The 15,543-nt window shown below is 41.4% G+C and overlaps 1 protein-coding gene across 2 annotated transcripts in view; it reads left to right on the top strand.

The window, feature by feature from the left end:
* Positions 1-15,543, top strand: part of ITPK1 (inositol-tetrakisphosphate 1-kinase) — a 155,767-nt gene that overhangs the window by 129,493 nt on the left and 10,731 nt on the right. For both annotated transcript variants that reach the window (XM_062576991.1, XM_062576992.1), the window contains 5 exons: positions 2,935-3,033; positions 4,914-4,954; positions 9,845-10,010; positions 12,302-12,369; positions 13,855-14,017. In XM_062576991.1, coding sequence (XP_062432975.1) covers positions 2,935-3,033; positions 4,914-4,954; positions 9,845-10,010; positions 12,302-12,369; positions 13,855-14,017 — 537 coding nt within the window. The remainder of the gene's footprint in view (positions 1-2,934; positions 3,034-4,913; positions 4,955-9,844; positions 10,011-12,301; positions 12,370-13,854; positions 14,018-15,543) is intronic.

The raw sequence follows: 15,543 nt of genomic DNA, 5'->3' as shown, positions 1-15,543 counted from the left end.
TCAGTTGTGGTTGTAGGTGATCTGTAAACCACTGATAATTTGCAAAGGCAGAGCTCCAAACATATAGAGCCGTTCTGTTAGTAACCAAAGATGTGCTCATATATGGTCAGACCTAGAATAGTTTTCTTTTTAGTGAAAGGAAGCCTCTTCTCTCCCACCCTCCTTTCAGCAAAAATTCTCATTTCTTTTTAAATTTTTCCTGTTTGTGTGTAAAATAGAAAACCCCAAAAAACTGCAGAAGGAAGACATGAGGATTACAAAAATCAAGGCCAATTTTCTGCATACAGAACAACCAGAAGTATTTCTTCTGAAGTGCAGGTTTGATAACTCAAGGTATGTAGTTAGTGAGAGGAAGGAAGTGACTAAGTTTTACTTTCAAATCCAAAGTGGAGAGTATAGAAGTTGCATTTGTAGAAATCTCTTGAGCGCTAAGGACACTTGTATGTAGGCAAAGATGGAAGATGAGATAGAATCTTTTCCAAACTTTCTATTTTAGAAAAAAAGTCTCTTTTGATCAGTCGCATCTTGAAGCAGAGCTCTGAATTGAGTACGGATGGTATAAAAGCGGCAATACCTACTCCTTGTGTGAGATCTGGATTGCATTAACTCTGTGTCCTCCTGACACATGCAAACATGCAAATAGTCACTTCGGTTAGTGGTGCACATCTGATGCAGCTCTGTGGAAGGCCTGCTGCCGTTGTGCATCATACTTCAGTTCTCAGGCTGCTTTTATAGAGGTATTTAGTCCTCACTAGGTTCTGTAATGCAACTAAGAACTTGTTTTTAGATTGGAGGGTTAGGCTGTAATGTCAATATAAAAGGTCAGCAGCAGGGCCAGACTAACGTCTCCCAGTCTCACCTCTAGACCAGCTATGTTTATTGTAGTCCTTTCTGGGGGTGGTTTCCTGTGGTGACTGGTCACTACTGATTTGAGAAGGAATAGTGACAACAGCTAACAAAGTCTAGCGCCTGAATGGAGCTCAGTCATATCCTGCTAAGATTTGATTGCCTTGGCAGAAGCAGAGGGCAATGCTAAATGCACCTCTGCATGTTTGGTTATACTTTGTGTATTGTACAATGCAATGTCTTGCTGGTGAAAAGCAGTATAGAAGTTGACCTTCAACTACTGAATTAGGTCTGTCGTGGTCCTTAGTGCCGAGAAGGTATGCTGAGCCAGCTTCTCCTCTGATAAGAGGAGCTTGGTGGTGAGATAAATTTTTAGAGTATGTTTGGCACTCTGGGAAGGAAGCAGGGATCATCACTGACAGCTGGAGACCTTTTTTAAACTGACAGCTGCCTTTAGAAACGCAATGTGTGTGTTAAAACTCAGAGCAGCAGGTTTCTAGCTGAAGGCTGTACTGAGATCTTGGGTTGGAGGAGGGTTGCTTTGTCTTCAGGTCTGGCTGTGAGTTAAAAGTGTGTTTTAGAGACTTTAGTGGGCTAGAGCTGCCCTTTTGATGGAGAAAAGGCCTTGCTGTTCAGTCAAACTCAGCAGGAGCACTTTGAGATGCTAAGAGTCTTCTCTGCTAATTTTTGTTGATCCAAGTGGTCTTTTCTAAGTACAAAGTCAAAGAAATTACTGTTTGCCCCTTTCTTCATCTCCCCATCCAAGTGTCATATGGTTGGCAGGAACACTGAAACTCCCCATCTCCAGTTCATGTTTGTATGGGAGAGAAATGGAGGGAAGTGAAATGGAACCATACGTCCTTCTGCATTTGCACTCTGAAGACAAAGTTATTTGTGAGCGTTGAGCATAAGGGTGGGAGAGCTGCCAAGCCAAAGTTGTTCCCAAGTATCTGTAAACTAAATCTGATTCTTTGGATTAATCTAAGGAATTTTTGCTCTGGCAAAGGCTTGTAAATATTACAGTACCTGTCACTTTTGGATGCCGCTTTCTGTTTTCATAGCAGCAAGCTGAAAACTTTGAAGTCTGAGATGTTTTGTTTCGCTTTTTAGACGTTGACCTCAAAGCATCAATCTTTCTGCTCCTTTTGGGGTATATGAAAATAGTCTTTTCTCTTTGCAGAAAACTTCTCTTAGCAACAGCATTGTTTAATGGTCAGAGTTCTCAGATATTCTCAGAGCATTCAAGCATATATTGAGATAGACGTACTAAGATATAAAGAATTTTGCCTCTCTCATCTTCAGTGCCTCAGTTTTCCCTTCTCTATGACAGAATAATGCATAAATATGTACTTGAAGTGAAAAGCATTTAATCTAAAGTGGTGCAGGATGTACAGCTCTTTGGGAGTATATAGATAACTGCTGGGGTTTTGCTTTTTGATTTTTGCACCATTTGCACAATTTGGCCTCCACCTGTTTGGAGTCTGTGTGCTCTCTAGAAGAATAATGGATGATGATAACAATCACATTTTGCTTATTTTCAAGACAAGTTGCTGGTAGATACAGACCTGTGATTGGAGCTTTTCCAGACATCCTAATGGCTTCCACCTTTTATGTTAGTCACCCATCACTCCTTGGAGGAACATGTCACAGTGTTTCTTTTAGGTGATTTTTGGCTGATCTATTCTGAATTGCAGTTCTCCACTGCACAGCGAACTTGAGTTGTAACTCATTTTTTACTCCAAACTTAACCTTGCTGTAGCTAAAACTCCATGGAGGCAGTAATGTTAAGAGATAAGATCCCAGTTGATTTTTACCTTACTAACTAAGTCTTGAATAGTTAGGTATTCATAAGTAGGTGGTGGGTTTTGCCTGACTACCTGTGAAAATTTGGTCTTTGTATTACCTTTCGATTTTGGAGTGCCTGAACTTTCATCTTCTGAAACCCAAATTGCCAGTGCTTTAATATCAAAGTAAGACTGACTGTCTAGAAGCAGTTACTCTGGAGAGAGCTAGTAACGATATAACTGAGAAGTTAAACTCCGCCTTGTAGGATCTCCATTTGAGTCTTTTTTTTTTTTTGTCTTATAGATGAGAGGATCTGTTCACCACCCTTTATGGAGCTGACAAGTGCCTGCGGAGAAGATACCTTGCAGCTAATAGAGAAGAATGGACTGGCATTCCCATTCAGTATGTAAATGGTCTTTCATTGTAGCTTCTAGTAGGTTCTAAATATTCCACATGCCCCCAAAAGACCAGTGTAGCCAATGTTGTAGGACTGGATGTTTCATTGCTAATGTGTACAGGATGTTATAATCTTCCTGAAGCAAACACTCTGAAGCAATTTGCTTGGAGTGTGGAGCAAAATCCCTCCCTATCAGCTTGTATTTAGCCTTTTGTTGATGTTTGTTACTTTAAACACCTGCTACAGTAAATGTGATTTCCTGGGAAATGGTAATAATTTTAACAAAGTTAGCCTCTTGCCATGAACTTGTGCAAGAAGTTTCTCCTGCCAGCTGCGTTCATTATTTTTCTTGAGAAAATTGTTCTCTTACTAACTGCTCCCTTTCTTCACTACCCCTCCCTTTCCCTGATCCAGGCTGCAAGTATAATTTTAGTGGGTAGAAGAAAGAGAGTAAAAATGACCATAGACACCAGGCACCAAGGACCAGAGCCTCAAACAGCTGCTGTGAGCTGTTTGTGCTCTTATAGCAGGTTTTATTGTGGGTCTTCTTGTTTAGTTCCTTCCTTTATTTGACTCCTTGCAGTGTAAAATGAGTAGGATTGTTTAACTCATCCTTCCTATGGTGCATTGCCTCATTTGTAAGGTTCAGAGGTAAAGCTGTGTGGAGTGAGCATATCTTGCTTTCCTTGTCAGTGGTCTCCCAGATGAGGCAGGCTTCCTGAAGCTAGGTTGTGAAGCAGTAGTTTAAAGCCCACTAAATTGCTTTGACACTCCTCTATCACCCATGCACACTTTCTTTTCATTATGGCCAGCTAGTGCTGAGTACTCAAATATGACATGGCCCACATATTCAAAAGTTATGAATCAACCCCTCTAAATGATGATGAAATTAAAAAAATAACAAGAGTGACATTGTGTGGGTGCTTTTTCTGTCTCTTCTGTTTTTTGTAACTCTCCCGCTCTCCAAAGCATGTGTCTGTGAGACAACATTGACCACTTTCCAACATTTCTGGTAACAGCTTATTTTGGCCTCTAGTGTGGATTATTTGCCCTTCATAGCTGCCTGTCCTTTTGCCTGGCAGTTTAACTCTTCCAGCAACCCCCAAAGAAGTCTTGTCACATACAACACAACTACTCTATGTGCGTTTTTATCTCCTTCTCTACTTTATACATGACTGCCCACTCACTGCATCAGCTATGCTCATCATGTAGATCCCGGGGTCTTCATCTCTCTTCTGGTTTTATAATAGCAGGAGCATGTTTTTCTTATGTTGTACCAGTTTTAGGGTGGAGGGTAGAACCAGGGTGCACAGAACAAATAAAGAGTATGGAGGAGGAAACAGAACTCTTTCTACTTCTTTCTCCTCCTCTTTGGCTGCCTGTATCTCAGATGGTTGTCATATCTTAGTTTGGTTCAGCTTTTTTGGTTGCCTGCCTTTCCCTAAGACCAGAGAGGTGGGGAAAGCAGTTGGTTTCTGCTGTGTCCTAGCTCTGCTGTTTTCAGGACAATAGTGTTTTGTGGTACCTGTAGCAGGGCTCCAGCCTCAGGCGAAATCACACGGGCTTGGGCAGGCCTTAGGCAGAAAGGCAGTACCAATACTGATGCAAATTTCTTAGTTGATGCTTTGCACATTCATCCAGTCCTAATAATGATTTCTGCACCTTAGTTACAGGGAGCAATTGAGAGAGTAGGGCTTGGAGCAAGCCAGATTTTGCAGTGAATGAGGACACTGTTCAACCAGAGACTGTCAGCATTATCCGGTACAGTCACTGTCTTGGTCTGGTGAACTCCAGTGTTTCACATGTGGGTGGGAACAGATTTGAAAGGGTTTTGTGTGGCCTGTTTCAGTGATCTTTTTTTTTTCTTTTTTTTTTTTTAATCTAGTTTGTAAAACCAGAGTGGCCCATGGAACCAACTCTCACGAGGTGAGTTAAAGAATTTTTGCAACATTATTCCCCCACTTCCAATCTTCTCATGGTGGTTTGGTTGGTTGGTGCTCTATAATCATGTTGTACGCAGAATGAGGGTGATGCCCAAACCACTTCCCTTTCCTTGCCTCTCCATTGAGGTTAATAATATTACTATTTTTTCAGATTTATCTGAAATGAAATTAAATACAATTTTAACCTCTTAAAGTGGAAGTTCTCTTTCTAGCAGTTTCTAACTTTTAGTAATTCTAGTTTTATTGTTTCTAGCAGTATGTAGTCTCCATACCAACTATATCTGCAAGGCATCTGCTGCTTCTGCCTCTCCTTTGGTGGGAGGTGACACTGAGTCGTGTTTGTACCCTACCATGTTTCTCTTCCAAACATATATGTGGTGCTGATGACAAATGTCTCTGTGCTGCAGATGAAGCAGAAGTATGAGTAAAGGCAAGCTGGTCTGCCACAGCCTTCTCCTTGAGGGGAAGGGAACAGCAAATAGAGACCACATTTCCAAGCATGTTGTAATAACATGATACAGCTATGGGAAAAACAGGGCTGCTAGAATTATCTGCTTTGCCTCATTCCTGTAAAGCAATTGCAATTAAAAGGGTTGTGTATTTCTGAACAGACTGTGCTCCTATGAGCTTTGCTTCCTCTAAATTTAGGCAAGAGAAGCTGAGGCCTGTTTTAATTCTTTTCCATTTGTGCTTCCTGCCTCTCTGCTTACCACATCTCAGTTTTCAGAATCGACTCCTCAGTGCCATCTGTAATGATGCCTGGCTTCCTTTGTTAACAGCACAGTAACCGTTCCAGGTTTCCCAGCTGCTCCTGAAATATGCAGTATGTTGCTGCAGCAACTCTGAGAACTGAAGGTCCCGAAGAAAAATGTAAATCTAGAAGAGCAGAATGCCTACAGCTAAAATTTTGAGTGACTCTCACTTGAGCACTAACTTTTAAAATGCAGCTAAATTTTTTTGTGTAGGCCTTAGCTTGGATCATTTTACAAGCATTACATGCAGTCCTGTTAGCGTTTGTGGGAGTAACCGCTTTATATTTTCGCTGTCATTCACCAGAACACTTGGGACTAGATTGCTAATGAATATAAGACTGCAAATTTCCTGGTGATTTTCCTACAGAGAGTTCCTCTGCAACTGCAGCCTGTAATGCAGGAGCTTTTCAGTGCCTGTGCAGTTCAGTTTGGACTTGTGTTTCCGTAATGAGTCTTTCTGTGCAGTTCTTCTATGCAATGCAGCCATACTTCAGCCTCCTGTCAGAATTCCATTTTCTGAACAAAATTTAGACTTGAGTACAGTTGTAGGCTATGGTTTATCATGGAAGTTTATGAGCCCAGGATGACCCCCTGAGAAAAAGCTTGAAGTCTTATGTAATACTTTACACATTTTGTAGTAGAGTCATTTTACAGTTGCTGTATTCTCAAGAATGATTTTAAGGTGTATTTATGGTCAGAGAAGAGCTGTCCTGTAACTACTATTTTATGGCCACTAATGGCAAAGGAAGCACAGAACAAATATTCTGCTTACAAGACAGTCTGTCTGAAAGATGGAATATAGGACTAAAGAAAAAAAAAAAAAAGATGTCTGTTTTATTAATGACTCCTTCTTTGACTTTTGGCAATTTGTTTAATTTTCTATAGAGACCTTCCCCACTGCAGAGCTGACACTGCAACTAACCCAGTCTGATCAGAAACTTGCTTTTCTTTATAAGATGACTTTTCAAAGCATTCAGACACTGGCTAACAGGGACAGCTGAAGGTACAGATATGATTTTGGGTTTGGTGCCAGCCAGTGCCGGCAGAGCCTGCATTATGCTGGGAAAGCACAAGTTAGCTAAGCAGAGGTGCTGTTAGTCTTCCTGTGGTGTCCCACAGTTAAACATGGCTTCTGCACTGGAGGTCATGTCTACCAGCTCAGCACTTGGAACTCCACTTTACCAGCACCATTTCTTTTAGATTTGAGCAGCGATGATGCCTTCTTTCTTGCTGCCAGTAGGTCAGAACTGGATTGACCTTCTGGTAAAGCTACTGTGAAACGCTACTGAGACCCATAACCTCAGGAAATGCATCCAGTATAACTTTTTCTAAATGTTGAGCAGAGAGGAGTGAAAAGCAAGAGTCACAGAATCACTTTTTTCAGGTTGAATTCCTTAAGGACATTGTCATTAGAAATTCTCGGTGCCAAATGTTTTGCTTTGCCTTCAAAAGAACTCTACATCTATAATGAGGAATACCATTTGGAAATTATGAGATGTAAAATATTGTTCCCCTGTTACTGCCAGACACAGCAAGTCTGTACTAGATGACAAAGTACACCCTGCAGGCGAATTCTTGGAGCTGTACGCATGCTAAAAACCATGAGACATCACAGTGAGCTGGTATAACGTAACACCATGGAAGTTACATGGATTATGTGCCAGTCCATGGGACTGTCAGCATAGAGCTTTGCAGACAAGAGGTTTCACATGGTTCCCAGTAGCCTGAGTCAGTTTTGTGCAGAAAAGATAAACTCTCCAAGTTTCCACACTGGTAAAATGAGATGATAAGTACCTGCTCATCCTGTGAAGGAGCGGTTTGTGAGGATTCATTGATGAATGTTTGCAAAGAGCACTTGAGCGATAGGAGTGACATGCTGTTTGCTAGTATGATACTATAGGTGTTATAAAGCCAACAGTCTACCCTGGAGGAGGAAAAGGACAGTGATTCCTGCCACCAGTGAGAGACAAATGAGGTATGATGTTGTTGCTGTAAATCATCTTGATGGATGATCCTGCTGGTTAGAGTAGGTTTCTTGCACAGATTATTACCACTCACAAATTCAGTCTGTGCTGTCAAAAAGATAGCATCTGGTATAATGGAGACAGAGTAAGAATATCAGCTGCAATGGGCCTTGACTGCACGCATTGACTTGAACTCAGAAAATGTTAATCTACTGAGTCATTCTGCATGCATGCAGACAATTATGTGATCTAATGTGATCTGCCACGTAAAGAGGAGAACAGAATAATAATCAGTTAGAGACAAAAATGTGCTCAGACTTCTAACTACAAACATGTAATCACTGTATTATTTACTATGGCCATGGTTTTGCCATAAGTGAACAATAAAACTTTTTATATTTACTATTTTTATTACAGGAACAAACTAAGATATTACTAAGAATTCAGGAATTCAGATATAGCTTCTCAGTCTGTCAGTACGGCATTTATCAACTGAGCAGCTGATCATATAAAATATGAGAGAGAGAGCACGCACAAAGTGGAAAAGTTGCTTTATAAAATCCTTCCAGTGGCCCTGATTTCACTTGGATACAGCTAATATCAGAAGGCATGAAAATGGCATCAAGCATGTGGAAAGAGAGAGCAGTAAAACTTCTGCACTGTGCTGAGGCAGGAATCTCCAATTTTATTCTGTATGTTGCTGTGGAGTCACTGTGGGACCCACAAGAATTCTCTTAACACCTCTGAACTGTTTTTTGTCCCAAACAGAATACTAGGCTCAAGGAGTCTGAGCAGGAAAACTAAGAGGGTTAAGAAAAAACTTATGTTTTAGAACTTGGAAGCCTTTCTGGCAAGTGTTGTGCATCCTGTGCTGAAGGAGTTAGGTGAGAGGCATGAGAAATGGAAGGTTAGCCATTGTGTGAGCAGGTCCTCCGTGGGGGAAGATGCTCTAACCAAAGCATCCCTGCCTGCAGGATGGAGATGAGGAAGTTTAGTTTTGCCCAGAAGAAAGCAAGATGTACGCTATGTCAGGTTCTCTGGCCTTGAATGGTCCTTACTCAAAATGACTGACTATCTTCTGCCGCTGTGGATAACAGGGCACAGCATCATTAGAGTAATGAAGAAACATCAGTCTTCAGGTAACTAGCACATAGCTTTTTCAGGGCATTGAAGCTAGAGAACAAATGTGAGTTAATTCTTACTACTGTTTAGTAATCTACAGCTCACTGTAAAGTAATTTCATCAGCCTGTACCAGAATGTGCATACTGCCTGTTTGGCACAGGAGCCATGGCAGCATTCATACTTCAGCAACAAACCTTAAGGGTAGGGCACCATGTTCATGATAATTAAAGGTGCATGTAACATGCCTAATGGAGGGATTCAGGCAGAGAGCAGTGTAACGTGTACTGAGATATGCTGGCTTGTCAAAGTGCTTGTCTGCACCTACCAGCATTGCTTCCATGCTGTTTGAGGCAGCTATTGTTCATCATTAAGGCCCTAAAATGACTTCCTTGCTGGCATACTTTTTCCAGTCTCTTCAAGGGGACTATACATTTCGAATAACAGGAAGAAACCAAGCCAAGGAAAAATGCTGGCCCAGCATTTGCTAACAGTGAGGACTACTACACTTTGAAAAAATTCTCTGCTGATGTGGGTGAAACCCTCTAGCTTAGGACATTGCTACTGGGCTCAGCCAAACCACTGAAAATACAGCTGTAGGAAAGAACTCGTATTGTTAGTAAATTCAAGCAGATTTATTCTTCATACTTCTGTTGTCCTCATGCTTTATGTTTTACAAATTTTGTCTACTCTATTTGTCAGATGTTCTACTCTTTTGTTTTTCTTAATAAAATGTGCAGTTGTGGTAGCTCCCTAACTCAAAGTAGTAAATGAAATTGCAAAAACTGAGAAGAAAATACTGATTCAAATGCTTTTGATTGAAAATGAAAGCTGCACCACCAGCAGTGTTCAGAGGGTTCAAAATGTAAAGAAATAGGTCTAGCTGCTTGAGCAGAAATTTGCACTTGGGCTATACATATTTTGTATATGTGTGTATATATATTCATCAGTAGATGTTCCCCCCTCACTGCTGGTCAGGTGGTTGGTAAATGTGAAATAAATGAAAGACTTGAGCAAAACTGTTTGTGTGCTTTCAGATGGCAATCATCTTCAACCAGGAGGGCCTGAAGGCTGTCCGTCCCCCTTGCGTCATTCAGAGCTTCATCAATCACAATGCTGTGTTGTATAAAGTGTTCGTGGTTGGGGAATCCTACACAGTGGTAAAAAGACCATCTTTAAAGAACTTCTCTGCTGGCATCTCAGGTACGTTGTGCCCATTTGGAAGGAGATATGAGTTCTTGGAGCCCTGGCTACAAACAGCCCGAATAAAAAATATCTTTGAAAAGGCAGCTGAAGTGAAGGCATCTGTTTTTTACATACTGTATTTCCTCTTCTGTATTATTTCAATAGGAAGGGAGATAACTCCTCTGCTCTGGAATATATGTGAATGACATTCATATAGTAAATATTTATACGATGGTAACCTGTGTATTACCTATTAGAAAGAGTGTTTTATGTCAGATGGAATGGGAGAGAGAGAGAAATTCTCTTAATTTCACAGCAAGTTCATATGTCATTTGTTCCGGAGTTTGTTTAAAAATGTGCTTTGGAGAGAATTTCCTGGATTTCATGGTTTTGAAACTTCCTCTCCCTATTTTTACCTAGATTATGTGTGTATTTAAAGAGGACTCTCTCCTATATGAGTTTGTTTAAGGCCCAGTGTTTTAAACCTTGAGAAAAGTGTCCTTTGATTGTGGATACCAACATGTTGGCAGAAAGAGGAATAGACTTGTTGGTAAGGACAGTGATCCTCCTATATGCTACCAGACATCAGGTGCTTGAAAGGCTCGTTAAAGATTGCTAAAATTTCCTTTATGGAAAAAGTGCTGCTTTCCATTGAAGTGCCTGAGAAGTGCGTTCTGGGGCTGTCAGGAGCAAGGAGGAGTCAGTCATGGATGTGAGAATGATGTGCCTATCAGCTAGCAGGAGTATGGAAGCGGACAGGGTCCTTTCTGGGCACAGTGTGGTCCTGCTGCATTACGCTGAGTGTGTGCTAGCAGTAAAGGTGCTTGTGTGGCCTTGGAGGTCAGGGTGGGTGCAATCCTGCAATTCGGCAGCTCCAGCAGCTGATGGAGGGAAGGAAAAGTATCAATTTAAAGGGGATGAGTGAATAAAACAAGTGGAAATTTCTTGTCATTTTTCTTAGTGGCTTCCACTAGCTTTAATGGTGAGTGTTTAATGTGCTCACCATTGGGTTCTGCACACAAATAAGTACTTAGTATATGTAGGGCTCAGGATGATCCTTAAAAACGTCATTCTTTGTAGATATGTATGCCTCTAAGTCTAGATGCATTTACTTTTAGGAATGCTTTATGTCTCTGTTCTGATCAAATTAAGTAGGCCTGAATTTATTTTTGTGTAAAGTGTTACGACAATCTGTACTCTTACTGGAAGTGAAGGCTTTAAGGTATCTTTCTAAAAATACCTTAGCTAATGTCTCATCAGATGGTGTGAGACTGTAAAGTTGTCTGGGAACCCGTGTAGAAATAAGGTTTGTGGGCAGATTAGGATAACTGTCTGGCTGCCTTGCCCTTATCAGCAGAGGTTGGAGGGGGCTGTGCTACTGGCACCTGACTGAGCACCTCTGGTGATTAAGCAGATCTAAGAGCTGTGAGGAGTTCCCAGGAGCTGACTGTCTGAAAGCACAGAGCCTTTCTAAATGGGAGGAAGGGCAGGAGTGCATGGTGGTATTAGACTGCAGAGTGGATTTGGGTTTGCTCTCACAAACTCCGTATTGTTGTTATATGTAGCCTTGTAGCTGCTTTTAAATATCCCATTGAAGAGACTGGTGAGGTGGAAATACAGTAGTGCTAGTGCTGCCTGCTTGCTGAGAATTTTGTCTAGAAGCTCCCATTTGGTTTTGTCTGGAAACTACTATTGGCCTGCTGTGGTGAGAAGCCCTGGAGAAGACTTGTGGTGGATTTCTCCCAGCTGGTAAAACCTCAGAAAGAGCAGGGAGGAAGGTGCTGGTGCAGTTCTCTGCGTGGTTTCCGCTGCAAGGCATTAGTGGTTTCTGTCGCTTCAGGGTGCCTCCTGCCTTCCTCTGGGGCCTCTGGAGGGAGATCAGGTCACAGGGACCACACTGTAGACTGAGTGCTGTTGATCTGCTGCCTGCCGTGAGAGCAGCTTCTCTCTTCCGTTGCGTGCGTTCCCATTGGAGCTGTTGCTCGAGTATAGCAACTTAGAAATGAACTTCATGATCTTACTGAGATTGGTTTCGTGTGACTGAAGGAAACAAAGCATGTTTGTGTTAATCCTGAACGGTTCCAGTGGCTTAAGGTCTGAAACCCCTGGGTGACCTGGGCAGTGTTTTCCTGCCTGTGCTGGCAGCTAAGTGCAGGGACAGGAGAGGCTTTGCGGGTGGATGTGGGGACACTGTTCAGCAGTGATCAAGATTAGATTCCCTGGGCGGCAGTGCCACCTACTGTTCCCTGCACTAAGCCTTTGGAAGTCAAAACCTAGTATAAATTTACTTATTATTCTTTTAATTTCAGACAGAGAATCAATATTTTTCAACAGCCACAATGTTTCAAAGCCAGAATCATCATCTGTCTTAACAGCAGTAAGTACACTTGGTCTTTTTTCCTCTAGCTTGGCTGGAAAACTATATCTAGTCCTTTCTTATCAAAGCACTAGTAGCCAGTGACCCTCCTTCACAAGTTGTCTGCTTCTGTGTTGCAGGCTGAGGTCTGTTTGGTACAACGAACCAGCATGACTGGGTGTCCCTCTGGTATTCCTTACCGAACTCTGGTGAGGAAGCAGTGCTGCAGCAGGCCTGTCTGCTGCTCACCAGGCCTAAACTCCCCAAAGTTAATCTAGACAAAGGGGATAAGAAGATTCTGAATACAAATATCTGGCCTTTTCCTGTCCAGAGAGCTTAATAAGCATAAATCATCCTTCTAGGACTCAGTTCTGTGAGGAAAGACAAATGGTGAAAATTCAAGCAGAGAAATTGTATTGGGCAGGGCCACAGAGGGTCTCTAACTGCCTGAAACGCAGGCATTCCTGAGCTGTGGCCAGAGGACATACCTGGGGGTCTTCTGAGCCCACCAGTGCAAGCATGTTGCAGTTTAATGTGTGCATTACCAGTCCTTTTAATAAGCTTTACACATATGAATCCTAACAATTTCTCGGGCCTGCAACTGCTCTGAAAGTCACTTTACAGGACTGAGTCCTTTGAATCTCTGAGTCTGCAGATTCTTTTCTGTTTCATACACTCTGGGAGTAGCTTCATAGCCAGAAATGATTAAGTTTAGAATTATGTATAACATGGATGGGCACACTAAGTTTTAAAGTTATTTTTGTGTTAGTCATTAATCACTTTGTGGCAAAATTTATTTTTAAACTTACAGAGGGCATATGCTCTTTTGGTTTACATGTCATCTCTCTCATATGCATACAAATCCCATGCACACTTCTACAAGCATCGCAGTATACTTCTGCCATATAACCTATTACTTAAGTAGTGAGAAAATTTACATTTTCAAGTAACCTGAGCCATTCTTAGTAATAATAAATGTTTACAGAATAATTCACACATCAAAACCCCCATAAAAGCTGTCCCACTTGAATTAGCTTCTGCCTGAAAATATCACTCTGCTGTGTTATATGGTTTAGATGGAATTAATTAACAGGAGGGGTCTATTTTATCAGTCCTTTAACATAGGCATTAATCTACATTGAAATAACAAAATGATATCCAGAATATTTGCAGTGCACAACTAAACACACTAGCTTTGTTTGATTTTTAAGGTATGAATCTAGTATTTTAAATACTTCTTTGTTCAGTCCTACATTGACTGGTCTCTCCGAGGTACCACACCAGTATAAAACAGAAAGAACTGGTACTTTAGAGTAGATGAACTTCTGATAAATGTAGGATTCTGAATTATAAAAGAGTTTTCTCTTTGTTTCTCTCTCTGTTTCATGCCGCCAGTTCTCTGCAATTAGATTGGGTGGATGTACAACTGGAAACCTCTGAAAATTAATCTTTTTGCTAAAAAGACTGTTTCCAAGTCCCTTAGTAATGTGTCTTTTTCCACTATAGCTTGATAGAATCGAAGGAGTGTTTGAGCGGCCAAATGACGACGTCATCCGGGAAATCTCCAAGGCGCTGCGGCAGGCTCTGGGAGTTTCCCTCTTTGGAATTGATATCATCATTAACAATCAGACTGGGCAGCATGCGGTCATTGATATAAATGCATTCCCAGGTGAGAAAGGCTTTCCGCTCAGGCTATGTGGAAGCCATGGTGCGTGTGCTTGGTGTGAAGCTTCACTACTGGTGTCTTACCCATGGGGGGACAGGAGAGCAGTAGGCAAGATTATCCTAAGATCAGATACTGTTTAATCGAGCAAGGGCAGAACTCTAATCAAGCTATGAAATGTGCTACTGAAATATTAGCTCTTAGGAGGTAATGGCCGAAGTTGAGTGGCCAGCTGTAATGTAGCTGTCCTGCCCGTCCCCGCAGGCAAGACACCCAGATACTAAAGTGTGGGACTCTGTGGTGGGACCTAAACTTTCAAGGCCTGTTCCTCACTCTAAAGATAAATAAAGGAACAATAAATTCTATTCTAGAAGAGCCTCTAGGATGATTTTTGTTCTGACTGTCCCATTGAAGGTACTGATGGGGTAGAAGCAGCAAACTGTTGCCTTGAAAATTTCTTCCTTTGCAAATTGATTCTTCATGAAATTTCATTTTATGTATGACACCAAAAACATGAGAAATCTGAGGAAGATGCTGAAATTGTAGGTGTACGGGACTTGCTAAAGAGGGTTAAATATCCTTGCAAGTTGTCAAAAGGGAACCCTGGATTAAAACAATAAAATAGATCTTGAAAACGGGTAAATTTGTCCCTTGCTTTGTTAGTGCAACCTTTTTGATCACTAGAGTTGCTAAAAGGAGCTGTAAATATGTAGAATGGGAGATAATAACACTGTCTCATATGTTAAATGCAGTAATGTGATACAGGAAAAGAATATACCACCTCATGTCAGGTGATTGCTGTGTTGTATGAGGTTTTTGTCCTTGAGAATCATCTTTCAGAGACACACACAGGGTGTTACAAACTGTGGTTTGTAACCTGCCGTTACAGACTTTGAATTTTCAATATGGCTGAGGTATTTTTGTATTTAGAGAACATATCTTATCTTGAGCCCTCAGTCTTGGTAGTCTTTCAGTCTCAGTTCTCAGTCCTGCAACCACCCTGTTGTGTCTTGCTTGTCTATCTCTACAGCAACTCGCTTCCTTTTAAAACTCCAACCTTGCTGTTCTGGGTCACTTTGCAGCTTGGTTTTGCCATATGGTGTTGATATAATCCATAAACCCATGAAAACAATGTTCTGACAGGAGCAATGAACCAACCAACCTAAATTAGATGCGAGATGGAGTCAGATCAGTTTTATAAATGGGACTATATCACAGACAGTTGGATATTGAAGTCAGTGATGCAAGACATCCCTTTGCAATCCTGCATTTTGCATTTCTATTTGTGTTCTGGATTTTTTTTGCAAGTATTGTTTTGGATTTGGTACCTTGCACAGACTGAACTAAAGTGCACAGGCTGAACTTCTGCTTTCTTCAAATGTTGAAAATTCCAGATAGCTGGTTGGTGAATTTAACTATTTAAAGAGGGGTACTGTTTTCTTGTTGTGACAGAAACTGGTGGAGCTGCCTTCAGTATCATACTCCACTGTGCTTCCACCTCCAGGCAAAAGTTTCTGATATTGACCCCGAGT

The sequence above is a fragment of the Rhea pennata genome, chromosome 5 (assembly GCF_028389875.1).
Source record: "Rhea pennata isolate bPtePen1 chromosome 5, bPtePen1.pri, whole genome shotgun sequence".
In the NCBI taxonomy this organism is placed as follows: domain Eukaryota; kingdom Metazoa; phylum Chordata; class Aves; order Rheiformes; family Rheidae; genus Rhea; species Rhea pennata.
This window is presented reverse-complemented; position numbering and strand designations above follow the sequence as displayed.